The 27,688-nt window shown below is 36.9% G+C and overlaps 1 protein-coding gene across 3 annotated transcripts in view; it reads left to right on the forward strand.

The window, feature by feature from the left end:
• ARHGEF7 (Rho guanine nucleotide exchange factor 7) overlaps positions 1 to 27,688 on the forward strand; it is a gene marked incomplete at its 5' end in the record, with an annotated part of 117,363 nt that overhangs the window by 85,228 nt on the left and 4,447 nt on the right. For all 3 annotated transcript variants that reach the window (XM_083854879.1, XM_083854881.1, XM_083854880.1), the window contains 10 exons: positions 298 to 357; positions 1,555 to 1,701; positions 3,525 to 3,611; positions 6,073 to 6,151; positions 7,508 to 7,647; positions 8,305 to 8,529; positions 9,516 to 9,609; positions 12,405 to 12,494; positions 25,068 to 25,167; positions 25,790 to 25,844. In XM_083854879.1, the coding sequence (XP_083711005.1) occupies positions 298 to 357; positions 1,555 to 1,701; positions 3,525 to 3,611; positions 6,073 to 6,151; positions 7,508 to 7,647; positions 8,305 to 8,529; positions 9,516 to 9,609; positions 12,405 to 12,494; positions 25,068 to 25,167; positions 25,790 to 25,844 (1,077 nt within the window). The remainder of the gene's footprint in view (positions 1 to 297; positions 358 to 1,554; positions 1,702 to 3,524; positions 3,612 to 6,072; positions 6,152 to 7,507; positions 7,648 to 8,304; positions 8,530 to 9,515; positions 9,610 to 12,404; positions 12,495 to 25,067; positions 25,168 to 25,789; positions 25,845 to 27,688) is intronic.

Below are 27,688 nucleotides of genomic sequence, written 5' to 3' on the forward strand. Positions count from 1 at the left end.
CCTGCTAAACAAAACTCTGTAAATACTTTCCTCTTGGCATTTCAAAATTTTTTATCCACTAGGTCTTACAAAATTTCTTTGGCTCTATTTTAAGTATAACTAGGATTGTGCTAAGTAACTGCAGTTTTACTAGAAGCCAGAGCCACCAGTGTTTGATATAAGAAGGCCATGAAGAGACCAGATTAGTCTACAACTTCAATTTTCTACAATTGTTTGTTTTTAGTTGAGCCTCTAACATGTTTAAATTATTTTGCTAGAACTGAACCTTTTATGTATTTTTTTCTCCATTGTTTTTAGGATTATCATCCGGATCGTCCAGATATTCAAAAATCCATGACTGCCTTCAAAAATCTTTCTGTAAGAGTGATAAAAGAATAGATTATATATTTTAAGTAGAATGTTTTCTAATTTCATCTTGTACTATTGCTTTAAAAAGTGAAGATTTTTTGTAAATGTGTAGTAAATTTTTAAAAGCCTGGAAATTAATGCTGTATGTGGGCAGAGCTAAGGATGGTAATTTGCTAGGGAGTTATAGCATATAGACTTTTGGGGTAAGAGTTGAGCAAACTATTCTGCATCTCTGCCCTCTCATCATACTGCATCTCCCTTTCTACTAGTGCTTGCATGACTAGTGTCCTGAAGAAGGGCTCCTTTACAACAAATGAGTACATGTTCTATTTTTTTTTTCAAAGTGCATTCCTTCTAGGGGAATGGTGCTGGTTTTGAGAGAGAGAGAGGTTGAAGGGGAAAGTGCTAGTGAAGTTCAGAAGATACAAAACTTCTAGCAATAATAGGAACAGGAAGCCTAATTTGAACAGATAAGCTGTGTGCTACAGCCTTTACAAAAAATGAAAATCTATGCCTCAACTGCAAAGCATATAATTAATGCAGTCTCAATTACAATAATCTTACTGTGTTGTGCTTCCTGTTAGGAATATGTGCTGATGATAACCTGGCATTTTTGAAAATTTTTAAACCAGAAATTTAGAAGAGATTTGTGTATTACATCCTATTGGGTGCTATACAAACAAGAGGAAACAATTCTGTTGAGAAAAATTCAAATGAATAGAAGTAGAGCAGGTTGGAGTTACTTAACTTACTACTTAGTTGTGTTAATAGTAACACAAGGTTCTAGACACTCATGGTTTGCACAGGTGGCAGGTCTTTTTACTGAAAGAAGATGCTTTGTGGTATAGACATGTATTTCTGACAGCTGTGTTACTCTTTGCTCTTGAGCATGTCCATTTTTGGTTAGTCATAACAAGATTTGAAATATAAAGGAAGGAGAAATTTGAGTAACAGAGCTATGACTGTATTTGTAAGGGTAATTGAAGCCAGTGTATTGAAAAGCCATAATATTTAAGTTAGTAAAACTGGTTTATCAAAAATATTAGTAATAGTCATCTAAATGAAAATGCTTCAAGTGCTGTCTTCTATGTATTACAAGCATAGCAGTAAATACAACTGTAGTGGTATTTCTAAGGGTATTTCTATCCTTAACCCTTCCACATTGGTAGAGTTTATAGAGATGATGTTTTCCCCAATGTTTGTTAGGCACAATGTCAAGAAGTACGGAAACGGAAAGAGCTTGAACTGCAAATACTGACAGAAGCTATTCGTTGTTGGGAGGGAGAGGATATCAAAACACTTGGCAATGTGATTTACATGTCCCAAGTCATGATTCAGTGTGCTGGAAGTGAGGTAATGTCCTTCTCATCTTTAATGTCACTCTTCCAATTTTCAATAGAATTCATTATAATCATACAACAGAAATAAAGAGGGAGCTTAGATTACCATCTGTGAAGCAAAAGTCTTTCTCTGTTGATTTAAGGCATTTTTTTACAAAATCTGAAATAAAATTCCTTGAAGGTTGATGGTCTCATCTTTAAAATTTACTGAAAAGTGACTGAATACAGCAGTTATAAATATTGTAAGATGATTTTTGCAGGACTTTTTTCAATGTGCGTAATTAAACGAGATTTTCCATGTGTTGTTATGTTACAGGATCATTGTGCATAGCAGTTATTACAGTGTGTTTTAAATAGCAAAAGATTTAAAGTTTTATGTTGTAAGGTGTCTGAGACAAACACTTTTTGGACTGTTTTGGGTATATTTCTGGAGTAGTAAATTTTTAAATACAAGCTTGAGTACGAAATAATCTTTGAGGAATACAATAAGATGCATTAGAAAGTTAAAAGTGACAAAGTTGGGTGATTTTTTTTTTCTAACCAAAGCAGCAAATAAAACATAAAGAAAAACTTGTCCTACAAGAAATAATGTTAAAATAATTTTAAAAGCAACATTATACAGGTTACTGACATGTTTTTATTGCTTGTTGTTCTCCTGAAAAATCAATGAGGCTTTGAACCTGATGAGGGCTTTTGAATTGCAACCTCATTCAGTCCATTTCCTCCCTTAGAACAAAGAGGTCCATAAATATGAAGAAAAAAAATGTTTATGCAACTGAATATTTAGAAGTTAGTTGCTTGATATTTTTCTCTCAGATACCTTGTTAGGTGTTAAAGTAAATAAGATTCTGTAGAGCTGATAGTGCATCTTCTGCAGTCATGTTGCTTTTTGAAACCGGCAAAACAAATCACCATCCCCCATTCTAAACATGAAGTAAAATGTCAAATGCAATTGACTTCTAGAAGTTTCTGTTTAGCATTACAGCTTTTTGGCAAGATAAGGACAGCTCCATTTGTGCAACAGCAACTGGGTTTGGTTTTGTCTTTCTAAAAATGATACAGACATGTGCAAATGTTTACTTAAAAACATTAAACCTTGCTAAGGACCTGTAATTTTGCAAAGATGCTTAAAATTAGGATGGTGGCTTTGTCAGTTGATATACTTATTTTGTCATTAAACTCTTACACTTTGGTGCTTCTCCCTTTTGTTGTCTATAGCAGTGGATTCGGAGTAAACTTATTCCTCCTTCTATAAAAATACCCCAAAACAAAATCACAATGGATAACTTCATATGTGAAACCAGCAAATTAAAACCAGAACAAAGTAATGAGTGCTTTTGTTGTGACTATAGTAATTATTCCTTTGCTTTTTTTTACTTCTGGGCATAATCTAGTGTTTAAAAATCTGATGTCCAATTTGAGAGACCGCAGTCTTGATACGACTGTAACAGTATCCATCTAAATTATAGGAAGAAATAGATCCAGTATGTAATTTTGGTTTTACTGAAATTGGCCAAACAGTTGTTATCATATTAAACAAGGTCAGTATTTCACCCAGACTGTAAAATTCCTGTTTTAAAATGCAAGGCTGTACTCTTCTGGAAAAAGTATAGGCATGTATAGTAGCACTTTTCAAATAGAAAATAAGTAATTCTGTCATTTTTTTTCCCTTTCATTTTTTTATTTTTCTAAATGCAATGGAGAGAGAGTTTTGCACTGAGCAAATATTTGTGGAGTAATCATCCAGTTATAATGCTGATAGCTTTTAGTAATAGAAAAATGGGAGAGGGGACTTTTGATGGTGTATTTACTTTTTCATTTTCTTTTTTTAACAAGGAAAAGAATGAAAGGTATCTTCTTCTCTTCCCTAACATTTTGCTAATGTTGTCTGCCAGCCCAAGAATGAGTGGGTTTATCTACCAGGTAAAGTAATACATTTACATATGTGTAAGAATGTGTTGGGGCTTGTGTTTTTTCCAAATTATATTTCATAGGAAATTTGGAAGGATTATTAAACTTTTGCATTTATAAAGATAAGAGGTAATATCTTATATAAGAAGTGGTCATCTGTCTTATAAAATTCTGGCCTAGAAGCCCAGGGTTTGATTTTCTTTGTAGCTGTCACTATCACCAAGGACATATTTGGTTTTTTTTACCCTGTTGGTAGTCACTGATGAGAGGAAGTATTGGTTGCTTTTTAGATCTATGTGGGAAATCAGTGTTGTTGCATAGGTTTGTTAGTGCTCTTTGACTGCTGTTGAGACTTAACAAAATTGCACAGCCCCCCTAAAGCTTTAGTTAGTGTGAACTAGGCTGTTACCATCAGTTTGTTTAGAGGCATCCACAGTAATGTTTAATCTTGGAATCAGTGGCACACTTAAAATTCATTCTTTAGTTTTTTTTCTGTTTAATGAGCACTGAGTCACAGAGTAGAAGTTGTTTTGGGGCTCACAGACTAGATTCCCTTTGAATAAAGTTGAAGTGGAAGGCATGCTCCGAAATGTATGCTTGATATGCTCTAACTATGGGAAAAGATTCAAGTACATGGACTGACATCGAGTCCTTGGCCCCAACCTCAGGCTCTCCAGTGTAACACCACCTGAAATCTACACAGTGTGGCCCTAGGGACCTTAGCACCAGGTGTTTCACTTCACCAATCCTCTCTTCACAGCTGGTAGACACAGTCTTTAAGCTCTCTCCCACGTTTCTTAGCTGAGGACTTGTGGCTGTTGCCCTATAGGCCTGTTCCAGAGGTGGAACAACTGCTGCAGTGCAGGAGTGCCTTTTGTCTTGGCTCCCCTGGAGCTCTAGACTGTGTTTCACAGAAGCACTTGCATCTTGGATATATAGATTCAAAGACTCCTGAGAGAGGCAAATGTGCAATCCATGACTTCCAAAGTCTTGTAAATGTTCAAATAATGCCAAGAGGCAGGGAAAAACTGCAACAAAGTTCTAAAAGCAGACAGAGATTTCACTACTAGAAATGCTTCTGTAAAACAGACCCTTGAACAGTTCATTTATTGGTTGATAGTGCTGATATCTACCATGTGAGCTAATGGAAACTTTTACCAATGGTAAGCTGAAGTCACAATGAGCAAGAACCATACTTAGGAGGGCTACACAATTGTTGTTAAAAGAAGGGAAATATAAATGATTCCAAAGTTCACTTGAGTTCTCTGGTTTGCTGACTTTGTACTTTTCCTTGTCATGTGATTCAGGGGATCTCTGTTGCCAGTGTACCCCTATATTGCCTCCCCACCTGTGTCAGCAGTTCTTACACATCACTCTTGTTTTTGTATGCTGTGCTATTCATGAACCAGCAAACACTGGAAAAAAGGGAAAAGAGCAAATTTTTACTGCATTGTGGAGTGTGCATGGCCATCATGTTCCCTTGAGTGGGAAAGCTGCCACAAGAGACGTCCTTTCTCTTTGGTGTCTTGGGCCTGAGCATGCTCTGTGCTGACTGAATACCAAGGGATTTTTCATTTTCAAGTTTCTAAGGAACCTTTGTCCATTCTGCTGTCTTTAGGAAAGAAGAAAACATAAAGTTGTTTTTTATTCTTTTTGCTCTGTTGGAGCAAATTCCACAGTACATAGTATTTGTGCTTTTGCCAGTATTTGCTGAATAGTGTTTCTGTGCAGGAGAATACAGGATCTGTCCTAAAGAACTTTTATTGAAGTTTCATTTTTATCCCGAAAATACTCAATTCTATTTATTCATCTGTGTTTCTAAAGAGTCAAAAGTTATCCTAAACAGACTTTTTATTCCTGCTTGACTGAGTTTAAAATGGGATCTTCTGCAATATGTTCTTCTGAAGAAAATTTACGAATTTGAAGGTGTTCACTGCTTGTTTTTCCCTCTTAAAGTTTTTCCATGAGGGAATTTTGTAGTGACATTATTAGAGAAATAAATCTTCAGTAAAAACTGATGCATTTATTTAGTGAAATGCTCCTTTATAAATTTACTTGTTCTACAGACCTTATTCTGGGAGCTAATCAAACAGTTTGCAAACAAATGTGCTGAAAGAAGAGTCACTATTGCCTCCAGTCATGTAATATGGATGATCCTGAAGGTCTCAATTTCAAGAATCTGAGACTGAGGAATAATGACTATTGTATTTGCATGGATTTTGTAGCCTGAATATGTATCAGCTAGATGTACTGATGTCACAGATGTAATTTGCCAAAGTTGGACATATGAAAAGCTCCTATTGTGAGATGTTTGTATGGATTTTTAAATGTTTTTAAACCCGTCGGGGTGTATGTGTCAATTTACTAGGAATGTCTTTTTTCAGAGCTTTAAGTTAGTGTTTTTTTAATTGGTAATGTTTTTATATGTTTTGTATTTAATATCAATGTTACCATCTTTTTTTTTTGTTTTAAGGGAAAACTGCCTATGACAGGAATGACTATTACAAAGCTAGAAGACAGTGAAAACCATAAAAATGCATTTGAAATATCAGGTATTGCCCATTAGTATTTTTATTTGCTAGTTGTTCCAGGATATATTGTTTCAAGCATCATATGTTCACTCTGAACAGAGGAAAAAACTTTTTCATTGTGAGGGTGACCAAGCACTGGTGCAGAGTGCCTGGGGAGATGGCTGTTCTTGGAGGCCCTGGAAAGCTCCCTAGCCATGATCCCAGGCAACCAGCTCCAGGTGTCTGTGCTTGAGCAGTGGGGAGTGTGACCTACAGAGGTCCCTTATAGCCTCAGCCATCCTGTGATTATACAAAGAGTGTAAACCTGTGTAAGACAGCTACCCAGAGCCTTACTTGAAGGCTGCTTTTTACTGCTTCTCTTAAGCAGAGTTAAGGAGCTCTTTGTATGGGATTCAGCCTGGAATTTCTGTGTCTTAAAGAGTGGAGGCAGTAGACTTGGAGAAGATCTTTTGTGTTGAAGCAGTTCAGAGTACACTATTTACTGAAGGAATAGGAATTCAAGAGGCTCTGGAAGAGATTTGAGCAAGAGTTTTCTTCTAGAAATTTTCCACGTCTTTTCTGAGAAAATTAGATGCTCTTTTAGTATCTCTGATATTAATGATTGTTGCCATTATGCTTATATTGGTTAATTTCTATCTGTTTAGTCATTCATTTCATCGTGTATGTCGTGAGACAATTTAAAGGACAGTGCAGGGTCCCCATGCTAGAATTTCATATCTTCCTTCAATTCCTGCATCAGTTTTACCTCCAAGCAGGTTGCATTTAAATAAACTAATTTTAACTGTCTCAAGTATATCAGTGCCATGAGTCACAGGGAAAAAGATGGTTTATGTTAAAGAAAAAAAATGGTTTTTTGCAATAATAGCTGTGAAACTGATCTCAAGGGGAATGTGATGGGTTAAATGATAAGTGCAGAAATGAAAGTTATCTTTGGTTGAGATTGCATTTCCATGTGACTTTTGCCCTAGCTTTAATTTTATGCTTTCTTTTGAGAGAAGATTGGTGAACTATTATTTTATAACCTTTCCTGTGTTGTAGTGTACAGTCAAGAATGACATTTTAGGCTCCGTGCTGGCTTTACTGGGGAAGATGGAGAAGCATAAGGCTGTCTCCTACTCTTGTCATTTAAGGTTGTGCTTAATTATGAGAGGTAGGGGAAAAAAAGTAGAACTCCTGTGCTTAGAATAAATTCATGGAGGTGATGTGCGTTACAACCTGGAGAAGTGGGATGCTGTTGTACTGAAAATATGATTTAAATTTTTGCTTGGTATTGAGAGGGCATAATCTTTTAGGAAATGGATGTCTTTTTTAATCATGTCAGATCGACTAAATTGTTCTTTATTTGTTTCCTATGTCTTTCTGGTGTCTATGACCTAGGAAATATGATTGAAAGGATATTAGTATCTTGTAACAACCAACAAGATTTGCATGAATGGGTGGATCACTTGCAGAAGCAAACCAAAGTCACAACTGTTGGGAATCCCACCATTAAACCTCACTCTGTGCCATCTCACACGGTAAGAAAGAGCTTCTGGACTGAAGTGAATGAGCAGAACTACATTTTCTGGCAAAGACTACACCATGGGAATCTTTTTTTTTTTTTTTTTTTTTTTTTTTTTTTTTTTTTTTAGCCATCAGTAACAAGAACTGAATTTTGTCACTGTAGTTTAATAGGTAAAAAAATAATTCTGTTTTTAATGGTGTGAACAAAGAATAAAATGCTTAAAACACAGTGTAAGAGTTTAATGGGGTGAAAGAAAGTTCATTTTCATTACTTTTTCTGTTTTGACCAAGTGCATACATCACCATTTTTTAAGTATACTTAGAACAGTAGGTTATAATTGGTGATGTACTTGGCAGGCTGTGGAGAAACAGTAATTTCTTTTGAGTTCTTCATTTGCATTGTTGGATATGAATGGTTCTAAATTTAGCTCCACCCTTAGTGGTGAGAGAAGTGGGAGCAGTTCTTTCTTTAGTTTGTGCTCTGTCTGTGGTAGACAATAAAAAAAATTAAGCTCCTTTTTTCCAAAAAACAATTTAGTGTAAAATCTTTTGAAGGCCAGCTGTAATAAACAGAAATGCTATAGCAGGTGGGGTTTTTTCACTAGTCCTTGATGACACTATGTCTCCATTATGATAATATGCTCTCTTTCCTTTCCCATCATGTTTGACAGCTTCCTTCCCACCCAGTGACTCCCTCCAGCAAGCATTCAGACAGCAAGCCAATACCCCTGACTCCTGCCTACCACACTCTCCCTCATCCATCACATCATGGGACTCCACACACCACAATAAACTGGGGACCGCTGGAGCCTCCGAAAACGCCCAAGCCTTGGAGTCTGAGCTGCCTGCGGCCCGCGCCCCCACTACGGCCCTCAGCAGCTCTTTGCTATAAAGAGGTGAGATGCAGCAGCCAAGAAAAAAGACAGCATGGCAGGCCTTCTGTAGGAAGTTGTAAATTTTTTTTGTGGTGGCTGTGTATCTGACTTTCCTTTAATTTTGTCAATCTCCTAAACAACTGGGAAAAAGTGAGAGTTGATCTGCAGTGCAAGATTTGTATTGAGGCTTAGCTGCTAGAAGAGCATTTGTAATTTAACTTAAAATCCTTCTATGCTTTCATGGGTAGGCCACTAAATTCTCCAATGTATTAAAATTTCAATCATCTTTATACTGTTTAGCATACAATAACAATCAAAACCTGTCATGATCATCTTTGGTAGGTCCTGCTCAGTCACCTTTTTAATTTCTTGTTTTGTATTTTCACAGAAGATGTATTGTATCCTTCAGGTAAAGGGTAGACAAGCATATTCCTTTTGTTCCTGAAACTTAGTATTTTTCCTGTAAATGATCATGACCACATTTTGAGCAGAAATGCTGCTGGGTTTGTTGTTTGTGATTTTTGTTTGTTTATTGTGTTTTTCTTGGGGTTTTTTTTTTCCTGTAGACCTCTGTAAAAATAGACCTGAACTTTTACTAATTTTGGCTTTGAAGAGTATGGTACCTGCCAAGCTTCCTTGTTAGGTCCTTTTTTCTTGCTTCCCAGTAGACAAATGAAATGGGTTGTCTCTTCAACTGTTCAGGGGAAAGACCTATTAATGTGTTCATGCCTCTTCCTTTCACTCTTCACTAGCTCTCAAACAAGCTGAATGCCTTTGCAGCAGGTTTTATGTATATTTCTGTTAATGGAACAGATAAAATACTTGGCTGAGTGTATAGTTGGAAGAAGACTAGAGAGGAAATCAGCCAATTCAGGCAAATTGAACATGGCAATAAATATTAGTGAACTGAATTTTGGTGCTGTTAAAAGTAATTCCTGTATGCGTCTTAAAAGTTAAATCCTTGAAATACTATCTGGAAGCTCTACTCTTTTTTTTTTCCTATACAGGATCTCAGTAAAAGCCCTAAAACTATGAAAAAGCTGCTTCCCAAACGCAAGCCAGAGCGGAAGCCATCAGATGAAGAGTTTGCACTGAGAAAAAGTAAGAGAGACTTGAACAAATATCTGCATAATACAAAGAGTAGAATTAACATCAGTTTAAATTCTTTAAGAGTTAGATGTACAGTGTAAGTCACCTGGTTTCCTCTCTCATGTCAGGGGAGAGGGGTAGGTATCTTCAGAGGATGGTTTGTTGTATTCATCTTGTGCTATGATGGCACTAGTTGCTTTGTAGAGCTTTACTGCTTGCTACAGTGGATGTCTGCTTGTGAAGTGCCTATTTCTCTTTGTTACAGAAGGAAGGGAGGTTACAGCGCTATGTGAAGTTCAGTGAGGTAAAGCTCTTTTAGTGCTGTAAATAACAAGGTGAAGATATTGAACCAATCTTGCAGAATACTTTGTAGCTATGTTCTTAAGTTGGTCTTGGTAGGAGCTTCTGTCCTTGGTGTTGGAAAGCTGGTTATTGCTGCTGATTTGAAGACAAGTTGCTTCCACAATCACTCCTTCTAGGATCCAACAGTCTTCTCTTATCTCCTGTAAATAAAATCATTTGCTCATGTCTGTATCTAAATAAATTGCAGATATTTAGACTGTGTGAAGTCTGTAGAAAAATGCTGATATGAGAGAGACTGATTAATGTACAGAAAGAGAGAGGTCAAAATCTGGATGTTGGGATAATTTGAAGTAGAGGGAGCATTAAATGTTATCAAGTAAACACAGTATTCACTTAGTTGTCAGTATTGCTGTAATTCTTCCTTAGAAATTTGTGTGAATGAATAATCCGATTATTGTATCAGTAAAAGATATAGTGGTTTACTGGGCAGATTTTTTCTGGAGCTTTTGCTTCTCTGTGTCTGTCCTTTGCTCATGGGCTTTTTAAGATAGTCTGTGCCATGAGTGTTCAGTGCATGAAGTGTGTTATTGTGGCAGTTGTCTCTCACAGGCTTATATAGAGTTGGAGAGAAAAAACTTTTCCTCCAGGTACTCTTGGTTTGTCTGAGGAGTTCTGTGAATTTCATGTGGCAAAGGTTAAGCTAGTGTATAGAATGATTATTTGTTCATGGATGTGCAGGTGGATGTTGTAGTTCAGGATGTTTTATCCTTACAGGGAGGCATCTGTTTAGGAAAATGAAAGTGCTGTAGTGCTGTATCATTTGAGATGTTGGAGAATGGAGATTCAGTAGTTGTAATGACGATGATGAAGTTGTCAACTTGCAGGTTTAGCAGTTGTTAAAGAACACACTGGGAGGAGTTATGGGTTCTTAGTTGGGGAAAGGAAGGAGTCTGTGGCTTGCAAATAAGTTGTTCTACTCCTGATTCAATAACTTTTATTGAAAGATATTTTTTGTAGCTTTTAGTCAAAGAGTGTTTCTTAGAGATTCTTGATATTCATCTTCCCTAACTAGTAATTAGAAGCTTCTATTAGTGTTCCTTCAACTTTCTCAACTATTTTGTGGAGCTGTAAAAGTTTCCCACTGGCATCAGACTTAAAGCATATTGATAGAGAGGTCTGGGTTTTGTTACTTCCCTTGTCAGGAATCCAGAGGATTTATGGGCTATGTTTTGAGAACTGCTGTGTCAAATGAGCATTTCAACAGACAAAAAACTGTTTCAACTGAGTGCCCTCAAAATGCTATTTCAGAACTGTAGTATTTGTTCTGCTGCTGTAATAATATGATGCTGCTTTCTAACTAAAAAATCCAATTATTTTTCCTGCCTTGAAAGAGGGATAACCCATACTTTGGAGTTCCTGCATCTCTTAAACTGTAGGAAAATTATATTGGGTCAAGACAATTTCTGCAGTAACAAGCGTGTCCCAACAAATGTTTGGAAAGTTGTCTTTGTTCTGGTGATAATAAATCACAAGACCCAACAGGATGCATTGGCTGGCAAATAATACAACTGCATTTTGATGTTGAAGGTTGTTCAGATTCATGCAGCACGAAATCTTCAAACCTAATTATGTTGTGGGGGCAAAGAGGAAAAATGCTTTTAAAACAACAAATTGTCTTGCCTTGCACATAGACTTCTGGTTTCATCTAAACTAATAATGGTAGAGACACCTCTGGATTTCTGATTGGAATTTTACTCTCTTGCGAGTGAACAATTTGACAGTATTTTTACTGAGTCCCCCAGTGAGATTGGCTGTGGAGCTTTACCTTTTGAAAAATGTTGCCATGTTAAGCTCAAATAGTTAAATTTGTTCAGTAGTGCTGTTTCTGCCTTGAAGTCTGAGTAGTTTGGAGTAGTCACTTTTCACAGATATATGTACATGATAGTGGGATCTTTCCTTCTGCATGTTGAAGTTATGCTGTAAATTCTGAGTTTTATTTTCAACTGTGTGCTGTTGAAAGGGGTAAATCTGGGTTTTTATATATACACACATATATATATGCACAAATGCAAAAAGTTTTCAAGATGTTTTCTGTGAATTAGTATTCTGTTTCTCGATTTCTTTGATTAAATAATGGAATAGTATCCATATTGAATTGTGTGTTTATATAATAACTTGGGTTTTTGTAAAATGACTGCTTTAGAATGAGAGTCCTTGCACTTCAAAACACATTCTGTACAACATCAGATGCTCAAAATTTCTTGAATGTGTGGGTGGTTATTCTGAATTGAATTTTTTCTAAGCCTTTCAAAATAGTATTTGTCTTTTTGGACTGTTATTTTTGTTCATTTAAGTTTGATTTTTAAAATGGTATGATTAAAAGAATTTTAAAGGATTGATTAGGCTGAACTTTGGACTCAATTGAACTGTACTGATTTACAAAGGCTTTTCTATATTAAGAAATATGCCCATGTTTAAAATTCTATTTTTCTCATTGATTCTAGGTACAGCTGCTTTAGAAGAAGATGCTCAAATTCTTAAAGTCATTGAAGCATATTGCACAAGTGCCAAAACACGTCAAACATTAAATTCAAGTAAGTTAGAAGGTACTTAAATGTATAGAAATGCCTAACTAAAACATAAATGAGATAGTTTACAGAAGAGAGTGCTATATATTCCCAGGCCTTTGCAAATAGCAAGTTGGACCTGCAAATAATAATCTGTTTCTGGTTTAACATCAATGCCAGGTGTTTATGTATGGGATGCCAAGGACCATGATTAGAGACTATCATTTTTTCAGTATTTTGAAACAATCCAAAACAACAAAACCCCAAATGTGACTCCTTGTCATGGTTTAAAATTGTACTAAAGCTTCACCAATGAATAAAAGGTGTCTGAACTGAAATAACTGCTATCAGTATGCTTTTGGATAAATTTCAAGAAGCTGGTAAGTAGGAGGAACGAAGAAGTCATCATAGTTTTGGAGGACTGTATTTTTGTTGTGTTCTGTTCAACCAAGACTTTCTCCATGGAAAAGTAACCTAGACCTATAAAAATTTCTTTAATCTTATTGCCACTAGTTGTTTTTAGTATTAATTACAAATTTTAATCCCGTCTCATAATTTCAGGAGAAATTGTTCTCAGATGTGTGTTGCTTAAAGCCATTTTTAGTTTCTCAGATCAATATCTAGCATATTGAAAACCTGTAACGTGCCTCTGGGGTCCTACTTCATTTAATCCAAATCAAGGTTGCCATGTGGAGTTCCTCTGTATTGTAAGTAAAACATTGCTCAAAGCAGGGGAGTCCACCAGCATGTGTTCCATTTACACAAGGAAGGAGAAAATGCTGTTGCGTTTGTTCCTTTTTGCACTGTTGAATAAAAATTTAATTTGGAGATCCTTGGAACACAGTATAATGATCTTGTGAAGTACTTGGCTGGTTTTGCTGAAACTAGAAGACTGGACATGATAATTTCTTGTCCACTAAAACTATTTAAATTTTGCAATATTAATCACTCTTACTATTGCCTATAGTGCTCTAGGCCCATTTTGCTTCCAAGCGAAAGCACTTCATGCTGACAGTTGAAGTCTTAAAATCCAATTGCAGATTTAGCTCTTGAATTTTCCTGATACATGTTCATTTGCTATTGCCAACTTGAAAAATACACAGCTACTTTGTATTCCTGTGTAATTACAATGGGAATATGGCAGTTATATTAGACTGTAAAAACTTCTCAAGTAACAAAAAAAGCCTTAATTTTAATTTTTGTCTTAATGAACCGTAGATCTCCAAGATCATGAAATCAGCTACTACTGTTATTTTTTTATAATTACTAATCTTTTTTTATAGCCCTGCAGTCATTACAGTACTGTGCTAAATTGGATAAAGGGAATGAATGAGTTCAAAGTTCTGAAGATATACTGTTGTTCCAAACAAAATCAAATGAGATGATTGCCGTTTAAACACCTCAGCTGTGATCTGTTATTTCCAAAGATAACGTGACAAGAAATGCTTGGGAAAACATTTGCACTTGCACAGTAGTGTGTGTGTGTGCAGATCTGAAGTGGATACAATTTTTTTTTGCTTGCCTATTTTTCCTGTCTATGTATATTTAAGAAATATACATAGTGCTGTGGGTATCATTGCATACATCAGAGGTCAGCAGCTTGTATTTGCTCTTAATTGCAGCAAGAAAACAATTTTTAACGATTAGGCACACAGCTGCTTTGTTTGGAAAGCATAGTGTTGTCACCTAAGACTAGGTTTCAGAAGGTCCATTTGTAAACTGGAATTGGAAATGGAGAAGAAACCAATAAGGCTGGAATTGCTTCTGTTGGAGCAGTAGTCAGAGTAGAATAATAGAATGAGAGAGTTGCCTGTCACCTGTGAAGTATGGTGGTTTCTTACATACTCCATTCTTACCTCCCTGTTAATATTCTGCCAGCCCCTCACAGCCCTCACTGGGCAATTCCCCTACCTGCACCTTAATCTACTGCTTTTGGCAGTGTCAGTGCAGCAGAACTATGACACCAGTGCAAACTGGTAAGGTGTGGCATTAGAGGTAGCAGAGCAGTTTTTTATCAGTTGTTTGGGTGGGAAGTAAGTGGGATTTAATTTGGATAGATAGATGGAAATGAAAGAGCAGAGTCTGACTCTCTCATGTTTTTTGAACACTGAGCTAATTTTGCATTTCTGCTTCAAATGAAGACTTAAAATCCTCTGCAGTATCATATGTGTGGTGGCTCACAATATGGCCACTTATATGGCTTCGGTCCTTGGATACTGCCAGGCCTTGAAAAATAAAAAAAACTGTCCTTACTATGTTTGACCAACTACCCTAGAGATCTAAAAGTATTTAATTATAGGGATAGACTCAGGTGTTTAGGAGGTGTGTGAGGGGTCAGAATGGGCCACATCACTGTTAGATTCTTGGCCCTTTTTTTCTGTGAGTTAATTTACCACATGGCTTAACAAATAACAAGGGGTATGGGCACAGAAAAAAAATGTACTTTGACAATGTCCTTCAATAGGTGCAAGATGTTGCTGCTGATTTAGTAATCAGCAGCCCTGCTCTGCATGAGAACCTTTGCTTTTCTTTTTCCCCCTTCATTTTCCTCTTCATGGTGGTGACACAAGCACTTCTGTTGGCTGTGTCGTGAGCTGGTGGGAAAATTATCTGCTTGAAAAAACTAACCCTACAAAAGATTTTTTTCATCTGAAGCTGTTTCCTGGCTTGGCTCATGAAGCAGCTGTACAAAAGACTGTGTCATTGCAAGGGAGGGAAAGGATGAGGTGCAGATATGTGATGGGGAAGGGGCTGTTGCTTTTCACATTGGTGCTGGATCATGCTGGCTTACTGTGTTTGTTTACTGCTCTGTGCCCAGTCAAATCCTCCCCAGACCAGAACTGACTCTGTGTTTTAAAAGAACCTGACTTCCTCTTCAAAAAATTCTACTTTCAAACAATATTTTGTTACTCAAAATTCTGAGACTGCCTAGAAACTTAAAAAACACTTCAAAATTGTATTGTAACCATTCAAACATTATTATGTGCTGAGTGTAATTTATACCTAAACCCCAAACAAATTTGAGAAAAAAAAAATTAAAAACCCAACTTTGGTGCCTTTTTAACAATATTTTCTCTTTTCCTTCTCTTCCCATCACCTTTTTGCTTTTATTTCATGTGTTTGGTTGTGGCTATTCCTTACGTTCTCCTCCTCATCTCACCTCTGCCTATCCACATCCACCATTTCATTTCACCTATACATCCTTAGCATGGCAAGGCACTGACCTGATGCATAATCACGTCTTGGCTGATGATGACCAATCAAGTCTAGACTCCTTGGGTCGTCGCAGTAGTCTTTCTCGTTTGGAGCCTTCAGACCTCTCAGAAGACTCTGACTATGACAGTATATGGACAGCCCATAGTTACAGAATGGGGTCTACATCTCGTAAGAGCTGTTGCTCATATATCTCTCACCAGAACTAATGCACTTCTGAGCTTTTTCTTAACAAATGCTTGTTGTATCACAGCCTGCTTTTCTTAGATGTTTTCTTGCTGTTCCTTGTCTCTTTAATGTGAAATTTTAACAACTTTTGAGGGAGCTCCTGAAACTTCAGTTATACCTGGTGGAAGGCTCTATTGTCAATTCAGTACACATACAAATAAGTCATTCTAAAAAGTGTATATCCTGTTAAGGATGATACTTCTTGAGGGTTTTTTTAACTGATAGATGTTAATTTGTAGCTCTGAATGGTCTTTTTTTTCTTTTGACTTGGTCAGTGTAGCAACAGGTCCTTTCTTTTCTTTTTTTTTTTTTTTTTTAATTTTGGAAAAGCACATTTTTATATTTTGTACTGAAACCATACTGGTTTGAGAGCTGAGTGCCAGCTATATGGAAATACCTTAGTGGTAGGGGTTGAATTTTCTACGTATTATTAACAAAATATATAGCTGATAGAGTAAGTGAAATGCAGCTTAAAAATAAGCAGTACAAGAGCTGTAAAATCATTCAGATATTCACGTATCTGGCCTATTTGTTTTGGAAGAGCATTTGCTAATCCATAAAAATTTCTGGTTTTATACTGCTGTCTTTTGCTCATTGCTTAAAATGTTTATATGAAGGACCTCACTGCTCTTTCCCCACCCCAGTCCGGCAATTGTCATGAAAACCTGGCAGTCCATGCTCATTACATGCAGTGTTTTGGTACTCTCATGTTGCCTGTGGTCATACTGTCACTTTACTGTATGCAGTAGTGTGGCAGAAAGCAGGGTTTAGATGTTTACTTGCCTGTTAAAATACTGTCAGCTGTCAACTCTCAATTGACCATTCTTCTTGAAAAGACGAGATGAAAATGATTCCCCTGATGGAGGCTCCAGTGTTCAGCATCTGAAACTCTAGGTACAACTGTGATCAAATTGGCTTGTTTGAAGTTCTGAATAATAGAATGCTTGGCTTTTGGGTTGTACTGTTTGGAGCATGTCTGTGACAGATTTTATTGTGTCTTGTAACTTCTCTCATAAGCAGGTTTGTTTTCAGCAGCAGCTCCTCACTTACAGTCATGTTGGCATTTTCAGAGAACTGTGACATGCTGTGCACAGCTGAAGGTCTCAAACCTGCACCTGGGGCACTGCTGGGGTGAACTGTGTGTGTGTGTTCTGTCTTGTTGCTAACGTAATTGGCATCAAAACAAAAATGGCATGTTTTCCAAATCTCTGTAAGCATTAGGGAAAAGTGTGGTGAAAGCGATGAAAGGACAGAAACAGTTTTCAGTTTTGCCAGGGTTCCCAAGTGCAGCACCCTTATCACTTTTCACATAAGCATGTTATCCAGTGTTCAGGTACTACTGTGTGAACAAGTTCAGAGTAATCATGATGAAATTTGACTGCAGCCTGGGAACTTGATCACACTGTTTAAAAGGTAATCAATACGTTTCTGCAGGTTATCTAATCAGAAAATTGCAATTGCTAGACATGCATGATTCCAGAAGGTGGTCAGTGTGGAGAAGATGTTTCAAGGCAGTTCATGTTTTCAATTTACATTGTCTTGTTTGATCCCCTGCTTTATCCCCTCTCACTGTTGTTGGCATTCTGTAATGTGACTAACAAAAGCAGTAGTGCTTACCAAGGAGGGTTTCCAGGGGTACATTTTACTGCTGGTCATATATTAATGTAATGACCAGGAACTTGTGTATGTTGAACCTTTTGCAAATGGAGGAGTCTTGCTTAGAGAAATAAGTATATGTGCTCCATATCATTTCACAGCACATTTGTAACCCACTTCACTCCCTTCTTCTTTTCAGTCAGTTTTTTTTTTTGTTTTGTTTTGTTTTTTTTTAAACATATATAAAAAGTATGGATTGTTTTTTGCCCTGTTTCTTATGCTCTGTGGTGTTCTAGTTGAATAATGTTTTCTGCACTGGATAAATAATTCCTTTATGTCTGTTTCATGTTATATAGTGTAAATATGAGTTTGTAATACAGTTGTTGCACTTGAACTTTCCTTATCACACAGAAAGTTTTGTTATCCAGATCCGAAGATTTTGACTTTCTATGCACCAAAGCTTTGACAGTTTACCACCATTAATTATTGTAGCATTTAAGTCATTAAGTATTATCATAATTAGGATCTCTCATATTGTGTATTCTCATATTAACATCACAGCACATTTAAAACCATTCTATGTCTTCAATGTTACAGGCTGTAAACTATTGTGAACTAATCAGGAGTATTAATGCAAAATGCTTGAAACAAACAAACAAACAAAAAAAGGCAAATGTGGAAATGGTGGTATTCAGTCCAAAGGTTCAGTGTTTCTATTTTTGTGGAACTTTAGTCATGGTAATAACAGTACCTTATGTTTATGCAATTCTGTAAATTGTATGTGTACAGTTACAAATACACTGGAAGGATGGAGAACCTGAATCAGAAGGTAGGTTCAAGCCATTGTCAGGCCCTCTTCTCACGGCTCATGCGGTATTTCCATATAAATTAGTACTTACCATTAACTGAAGCCAACCAATATTGATTGGGTGTTTTGCGTAACCTTGCCAAAACACAGTAATGTGTATATAGTGACGTAAAACATAGAAAGATTAATATATATTGTGCACTTCATTTGTGAATGGGAGAAGCCATCTTTAGTAGGTGACTGCCTTTGGAAAATGCAAAATGGATGTATATCTGAATGTTTCATTGTACTGTACAGTATGCATATTGTTTGTGGTTGCATATATCAATTAAGTGTTTTGTTTTATATGAAAAGGACGTCTGTTATGTACAGTTGAAATAAATTTTGCATTTGCTAGACTGTGACTTTAATATTTAATTATTACACAGGGGAAAAGGACAGCAGAACTTGTAACTTAACACATCCTCTTCTCCCTATGCCTCCTTTCTCTTTCTCCCTTCTTCCCAGAGGAATCAAATGCTGATGTGAAAGACCGTTTTTGACATAAGTGTGTAATCTTTGTTTAATGTAGTTGACATCTACAGGAAACTCAATGTAATGTGAAGTATGTATTCTTCTATATACTCTTTTTTGTTAAAATTAATTTCAGAGACATTTCCACCTATAGATTATTTTTCTGTTGCCTTCCTCTCCTATTTAATTGATTTTATTTTCTTCCTTTCAGGTGTTTGGGGGTTTTTTGTTGTTTTGGGGTTAATTTTTTTTTTCTTGTTTTTGATTGATATATTCTCAGTAAAAGCATGGGCTGAGTTATTGGAACAATCTAAAACCTACTTCTGCAGGTCCTATTGCCAGAGAGAAATTTTATGAATATACTAAGGTGTATATAATCTTATGTGTTTTCATGATTTAATATTACAACATTTTTCTTTTTAAAGCAAGAGTTATCTTTAATGCTTCTACTTAAAAGATGCTTACATATGAGTGAATTTAAACAAATCAATAAGCTAACATACATGCTAGAATCTTTACATCAGAATAAATTAAATAATCACCCCTCTCTATTAAAAGGTTGTAACTTTGTTTTGCTATGATTGTAGCAACTCTAGTCCTGCAGCCGTCTTCTTGGAAGTTTTTGTACTGGTTAGCTAAATACAGGCAGTTTAGTGGAGTAGCTCTTTCCAAATGTTGTCTTTGATATCTCCCATGTCTTCAGATGGTGTATCTGTCTTTTGCAACTATTCATTCTGTTTTTACATGACTAACACTTACATATGAAGTTATATTTCAGTCCACTTTATTTGTTTCTGTTTTACTCATCTAAACATATTGCTGCAAACTGCCTAAATCAGTCATCTGAGTCACGTGGGGTTTTATTCCTATTTGTGTATCTCTATTAGTTAAAAAGGACAAAACAACTTCATGCCCAACTTTTTATTATTCCTGAGAGTTTGCAAATAATGATGTATTTTATACAGTGAACTAGTTTAGCTGACATTTGGGTTCTGATTTGTGTTTCCTTTGCAAAGATAGTAACGGATGCCCTTTTGATTTTGGCAGATCTGTAGCACAGGTTTTCCAATTTTTAATCTCAACACATGCAGAGTCTGGGAGCAGCATTTTTAGAATTCTTTGTATTAGGACCTCATGAAAAATTTATTAAGAAGGAGAAGGTTAATTTGGCAGGTCTGCTCATCTGCTTTAACATCTTTAATATAACAAATGCAGTGAAACACTGACTATTTAAAATGACAAGTAATTTTTTTGTATAACATTTTCTTCACTAGGAAATGTACGTGTCTGTACATGCTGGTGGTTAATGGTAGATCTAAACAGTTGGGTATACAAGTACTTGTTTTTCCGTGGCAAGTCGCACTCCTTTCACTGCAACTCATTTACAGTCATTGAAAGTAAATTTAATTTGAGAGCTTCTTAGCTTTAAAGTTGGTGAAAAACAGAATTGTATATTTACAAGTGATGTTTTGAATTTTTGATCTTTATCCCTGCCTCGTTTCCCTCTTTACCTGACCTAATCACAGTAAAGGTATGAAAAAACCAGCAATACTTAAAAGTTATGTGACAGAGTCTTTGCTTAGATAATGGCCTCAGATAATGCTGTGCACTTCTTGAAATTACCACCACCCCCACACATCTGACTTCCATACCCTAAATTAGGACACTCATAGTCTTCTATGACTATGACCCTTCTCCTCCCATTCACCAGCTGGAGTAAGCTGCTCTTCGTTGACTAGGGAGAGCTGTCTTTTAACTGATGCCCTGAAATGAGCTACGTTAGCAGGTGATGTGAAAACCCACCTCCATTTTACTCTTGGCTTAAATGGTCCTGGACAGACAAGGTCTTTGAACATAGGCAGAGATTTAATATCCAGTTAAACTGGAAAGGTTTCTGAATTTCATCCCCCTTTTCTTACTTCCCTCCTGCCAAACTTCTGAACTCCCTTCGTACTTGTCTGCTAAATGATTCAAAACAAAGGATCAGACTTTACCAGTATAACTCTTTCTGAAGTCTGCCTTCTGTCAGGAGCCAGGATGGTGCTGTATAAAAATAGCATGGTTCCCAGAGAAACTGTGGATGCCCCATCCCTGGGAGTGCTCAAGGCCTGTTTGGATGAGGCTTTGAGCAACCTGGTCTAGGGGAAGGTGTCTCTGCCCATGGCAGGGGGGTTGACTCTGTGTCAACCATTTTGTAACATGTCATGCTTCTTTTGGGGGGATAGTGAATAAAGGCTGAGATTGTGAGTTAGGATTGCAAACAGACATCAGTGGGTACCTCTGTGACATTCAGTTTCTGCTACAGTATCTTCCTGGTTTGGTGTTAAGGCCATCTTCCGGGGCTAGGAGTGATATTCTACCTGTTTTACGCAGGTATGAAGTGAACTTTTGTTATGAAGTCTTTCAACCATGTAAATACCCAAACAGGTTTCAGCTTTCCTTACTTCTAGAAATGCTCAGAACTGCTTCCTTGTTTTTGATTGATTGACTGATTGATTTAGCTGGAAAGGGGGTCAGACACTGAAACCAAAAAGCTGGGTTTCCTTACAGGCCTATTATTGTATTTCAGGTGTTCTACCACATTATATAGGGGATACTGCTAAGGCCTGTAGCCCTGGTCTGAATGTCAGATGGGCTGTATTGTTACTGGCTTTACTCTGGAAGCTAAATTTGCTAAACCTGTAACTTAGTAAAAGGTATTGCAAATCTTTATTCTCCTCTCTAGGGCTGAGAGGTATTGATATTGAATAGATACCTGTACTTTTTTCATGGAATTTAATTTGTGTAAACTTAGTTGAATCTTGATTGTAGTGGTCAGTTGTTTACCTTAATTATTCAACAGACTTCTAAACAGTGGGATCATTCTTCCAAGACCCTGAATTTAAGAGTTCGCTGTTGAGAATCAACTTACTTGGCCTTAATATTTGTTTGCTGATTTTGAAGTAATTGTTTGGGTTTGTCAAACCCACTTTGTTCTCTAATCTGCCTTACTTCCCTCAATACTCACCCCCTCCAAAAACCCCCTCAAAATCAATCAAATGAAACTGTTTTTGTAGCTTAGGGTGCAGGGTGTCCATCTTAAAAAAACCAAAACAAACAAACAAAAACAAAAAAACAAACAAACAAAAACAAAACAAAAAAAAAAAAAACCACAAACAAACAAAAAAAACTAAACCAAAAACCAACAACAAATCCCCACATGAAAAACCCCAACAAACTAACTGACTAGTACTTGTGGTTATGTTGTCTCAAGATGGATTAGGCAGTTGTTTGAGGTCAATTTAAATATAGTTATTTGGCCTTTTTGACTTGGAATAGTGTCTTGTAATAAAATTCAGTGTGAAACTTGGATGCTTAGGATTGAGCAATAACAGATACAGCAAACTAAAGTAATTTGATTCTTCCACCCTATTTCCTGAAAATGTGAGGTATGTCTCAAAGGTGTTTAGGATTATCTGAGCTGAATGAATTTCCTAGACAGTCCTTTCAGCATTAATTCAGTGGGAAGTGCCCACTGTACTGTAACACAACCCTCTCTCCATGTCCTAAAGCTACAGTTTTTGCAGAGGGAAATAGTTACACAGAGGGTAGGCATAAAGAACTTGATGAAAGTTCAAGGTGGAATTTAGGGAGTGTTGCTGAGTGCCAGTGATGACTCTGCTTGAAGTTACTTTCAGATGTGTAATTGCAAAAAAAGGCACCTTAAAAAAAGAATAGCTGCTGGCATAAATGGTGAAGAAAAGCAGGATTTTGAAATAGCTTCCTTTTGCCTTTAGAACTTGACACCTCATGTCTGATATTACTGTGAATGTACTCATTTGATAACTGGATCCTTTGTGGCAGTATAGATGTGCTGTGTGTTTGTGCCTTTGATACTCAGCAAGTGCTTGTGGAGTTTAGGAAAAAAAAAACCTACAATAAAGAAAAACCCTCCAAAGCCCACAAAACCCAAGCCATGTTCAAGGATAAAGTGTGGTGGTTTTTGCATAAGTACAAACCGTAAGTGCAGCAAGATTTCTGATATACAAATAAGAGTTTGTATGACCAAGGGTATTGGAGCAGTGAAGGCAAGAGTGAAACTTGTGTTCCACAGTTACTGTCCTGTGGCACAGGACAGTATACTGTCAGTGTTCACAGCAGCAGTTTTCCACTGTGTGTGTTTGTGTAGCGTGAGGTCTCCTTGTGTGTATAATGTTGTTGAACTGCTTTGTGTGTCTCTGCAGTGTTGTGTGCTGTGCTCTGCTGTACATTCTTCAGGATGTGCTGCTGTAGACATCTGCTTCACATGCATGTTTGTGTTTAACTGAACAGCTGGGACGTTTTTGTCAAGTTGTCTCCTCCATGCTATTTGTGCTTTGTAAGGACCCATGTTATCCTGCCCAGGCAGACAGTTGGAGGCAGCTCTGTACAAAGAGAAAGATAATGTGTACTCCATTTGGGTGAAGGGAGTAATGGGTAAGAAATGTGTGGCAGTTCTCTCCCCTTGGTCAGTGTCTCCCTTGGCCTGTGCTGGGCTGAGGTGTGTTCCACATCAGTACAAAGACCCAAAATGCAGTGATCGGGTAGCAGCTGCTGCCGACTAATTCCTAATAAAACATTTAATTCAGTTCTGTGTTAGCTGCAAGGCTAATAAAGCGGAGCAGTAAGCAATTAACTGAAATAAACATAAGAGAGCTTTTTACAGTTAGAGATTGACAGCTCAAATAGGGAAGGGTCCTTGAGCTCCCTACAGAATTTGGATGTGTTTGTTTTATAGGTTGTTCCTCCTGGAAAATAAGTGGAAGTGTATTAACCCTTAAAAGATTTCTTCGCTCCGTAAGAAGAATTTACAGCTTTCAAGGACAAGATTCTTTCTCAAATCTACTGTTCTCTTTATTCTGTATACTTTTGACAATCACAAAATGATACATTAGATCTTTACTGTAAGCTTAAGGAAACTTTTCTTCATTAAAGACATTTGTCATTGTTTGCTAAAATAGTTTAAATAGCTAAACATGTACAGCTAAAATAGGATCCTTACAAGCTCATTGTTCAGAACTCAAGACTGCAGCTGTTTGGGAAGTTAGTATTTTGTAATAAGTGTGATTTATTCAACATTTTTATTTACTTGTTTATATTATGTATTTTACCATGAACCATAAAAAAAAAGCACTGTTAGTACAAAGGAACTGTTCAGCAACTAATTTCTCTGGACAGGCATGTGCTCTGTGGTATCAAGTTATCAGTTCAAACTGTGTGAGACTTGAGAAATTCCTGATTAATGAAAGTTCACTACAGTGAATTGGTGGGCAGGTGTACCTTGTCTGTTAAAAGTGATGTCTTAGTTAAAAATGTGTGAACTTCAATGCTTTATCTGCAGTGTTTGAATTCTGAACAAATGCTTAGACACCAATTTATTTACAGACCTTCTTAAAACCCAACCTTGTAATTTGTTGCAGCCTAATTGAATAATGTTTATAGAATACTTACTTATGGTGGATGCACATTTCTGAGTTTTAGCTTTTCTAGTTAGAACTATTTTTTGTATGTTTTATCTTGATGTTATAAATTGTAATGTGTGGAAAAAGTTCTGAAGATGTTGGAATGTTTTGAGTTTTTATCATCAAACCATGAAGTGCTTTTTAAAACATTTATTAAATACAAAGAGTGTGTGTCATTTGGTAGGAATGTATTATAGGACTAAAAGGCAATCTGTAAGAGTATTTGCATGTATATGTGTGCGCACACAGTGTGGTGGTTACAGTGTTTTGGGGAAAAGGGTTTTTACTTTTTCTTTAATTGCTGTGTCATTTGATACCACTATTCTTCTTACTGACAGAGTAATGGGTTTAGAGCAGGATTATATCTTGACTTTGTATCAGTGTGGGATCAGAATCTGTCCTTGACACTTAAATCGCTGTTACTTAAATACAGATATGTCTTTCTCAGTCTGCTGTAAGGAATTTGCACAGCTTTTACTGGTGGTTAAATAGTGCACTGTTCCTTGAACAGTGTAACATCCCTGTCAATGACTCGGGAGTTATGTCACCAGTGGGGATAGGAATGTCAGACAATCTTTATTGTAAGGCTGTGGTTTCAAAAGTAAAAAATATGTCAGCAACTCATGTGTAAAGGGAAGGGGGAAATGGAAAGTGGTATACCTTGGTCATGAGGGTGTATCATGCAGTGAATGAAAGAATAATCTTTAAAATGCTCCAGTGGTATTTGGGAGTTGCTCATTTCATAATTTATTTTTACAACAGGTTCCCGTAAAGAATCAGCTCCTCAAGTCCTGCTTCCAGAAGAAGAAAAAATTATTGTAGAAGAAACTAAAAGTAATGGTCAGACTGTTATAGAAGAGAAGTAAGAAAACATTTAATGAATGATGAATTAAAGTAGTAAACTTTGCACTCTTCTTCCTCCTTCTGTCTCCCATTACAGTAGGGTGTGTATGGAATGTTTGCATTTGGAATCGAGCTGTTTGGAGTATGCTGCCAATCCTCAGAGTGCAGTTGGCCTTCATTTAATGTCTGGTTTCTTTGTATATGCTGTGAAACCTATTCCACCCATGCCAAGAAGTGGTGTACCTCACTTATAAATAATTTTTCCAAGTGCTGTCAGATTTCAGTATTAAATACATGTCATCCCTCTAGTTAGCATGTGGCATTGTTCTACTTTTTTGGTAAACTGTATGTTGGAAACGAAACTACAGTTCTGTTGTAGAAAGCTGTAATACAGAAACCAGTAGAGGTCTATAAGTGCTTGAGAGGTGTTTCTTGTCACAGAAGCTGGTAACAAGTCCTTGCCTTACTGAATATAAATCAGGATTAGAAACAGCAGTTTTTTTAACACAGGTTTGAAATTAGCTATTGGGTGTGGGGTGTTTTTTATTTAATTACATTTCATTAAACTGTTTTGTCTAATAATAGATTTAGATGTGTATTTCTGAAAACTTGTTACAGATGATCCTCTTTTTTCATTTTAGAAGCCTTGTTGACACAGTATATGCATTAAAGGATGAAGTACAGGAGTTAAGACAGGTTGGTAACTTCTACATTTATAACAACATGGAGAAAGAAAAGATGGAAGGCTTGTTATAAAACTAAATATGGCTTGCAAGTTCCCTTTGACAGTCATGAACTTGAATTTTGGGCTAGATTTACTTTTAAAAATAAAATATCATTTGCCAAAAAGCATTCCCTGCTGCTGTCATTGGTCTTTTGAGAATAGCATTGAGGACTGCTTCTCTGGAGTGAATTATTAAGCTGTTTTTGGATGTTGCAGCTTCTAAAATGATGGAAGTTAAGCAAATTCAGTTTTGCTGTGTCACCAGCAAAGTAAACTTACAGAGATGGAGAAATCGTAGTTGCTCATAAATGCTAATAAAGGCCTAAATGGGACCAGATATTTATAGTTCTAAAATGATACAATCTTAAAGTAACCAGAACACCTCTTACGTATCAGCTCTTAAAACCACTCATTTCCAGAGACAAAAGTCCTTTTCAGTGCCTATCACATGGCTTTTTTAAAATGAGGGCTTCGCCATAGCTCTGGGTGCTTTTTTGTCACTTGTTCTAAATATCCACCATGAATAAATAAAAATATAATCTTATGAGGATGTAGTTTGTTTTAACCATGTTAGTGGTGCTGCACGTATTCCTTGCTTAATGTATAGGTGAAAAGAAGCATTGGATTTTCTTCACTATGCAAGGTACGAATTTGCTTACCAGTCTGACTCTGGGAGTTAGATAAAATTTCTTGTGTTAATGTAAAAAGGATTTGTATTCAAATTTCTTCAGGTCTGGGGCTATAAATGTGATTTTTTTTTCGCCATCTGTAAGCATACCTAGTATTTCTAATGATGTCCTGCATATTCCTTGAAACAGGACAGTTAATTCGTTGCATACTTAAATTTTGCTGTGTTCAGCATATAAAGAATGAGTATCCCAGGTTAGATCTGAATTTGGCAGTCTTTTAAAAACTACAGTTCATATAATAAAAGCAGCAATAATAGCCACTAATACTGCTGTGGCCTCCTCCTTTTTGTACAAAGAATAAATGTGCCTCACTGAGGCTTGGCACAGCTCCATGACCCTTAAATAAAAAGTCACCTTCTCCTGAGCTTCACGCAACAGCTCTTTTTTGGTGCCTTTCCAAATAGATGTTCTTCAGAATCATACATCTTTCAAGCCAAGACATGTTAAAGCCTGATTTCATTTTCTTATGTATCAAGAATTCAGGAAGCTCACCTTAAAAGCATTTATTGGTCCACTGCTGTGTGCTGCCAACCAGAGAAGTGGCAGAAATAACCTCTGAGCTAGCAAGGGCTTTTTGGATATAGGCTCTCTGGGAGTACACAGTGTCCTGGTTGGTGTAGACACCACTGCAAAGTGGGATCCTTCCTATAGCAGCATCCATTTATAGCTGTTGTTCAGGCAATACACTTGAACTGGTCCTGAATTGGCAGACTCAATAACTTAAATCTGTTCCAGCATAAAATAATGAGCTTTCTCTGAGTTTCTCAACAGACTTGAGGAGGGAATGGAGTTAAAGAGGTGACAGACCATGGTGGTGCGTATAGATTAGGGAACAAGAAGCTGCAAAGCAGTGGCAGGAAAGGGACCTGGGGGTCCTGGTCGATGGCAAGTTGAACATGAGCCAGCAGTGCCCTGGCAGCCAGGAGGGCCAACCCTGTCCTGAGGACATCAGGCCCAGCATGGCCAGCAGGGCAAGGGAGGGGATTGTCCCCTCTGCTCTGTCCCCCTCTCTGTCCGCACGGGGGCGGCCTCACCTCCAGTGCTGGGGGCAGGTTTGGGTGGCACAATAAAAGAAAGACATTGAAGTATTGGAAAGCATCCAAAGGAGGGCAGCAAAATGGTGAAGG

This window comes from Zosterops lateralis (genome assembly GCF_965231275.1).
Source record: "Zosterops lateralis genome assembly, chromosome: 2".
Classification (NCBI taxonomy): domain Eukaryota; kingdom Metazoa; phylum Chordata; class Aves; order Passeriformes; family Zosteropidae; genus Zosterops; species Zosterops lateralis.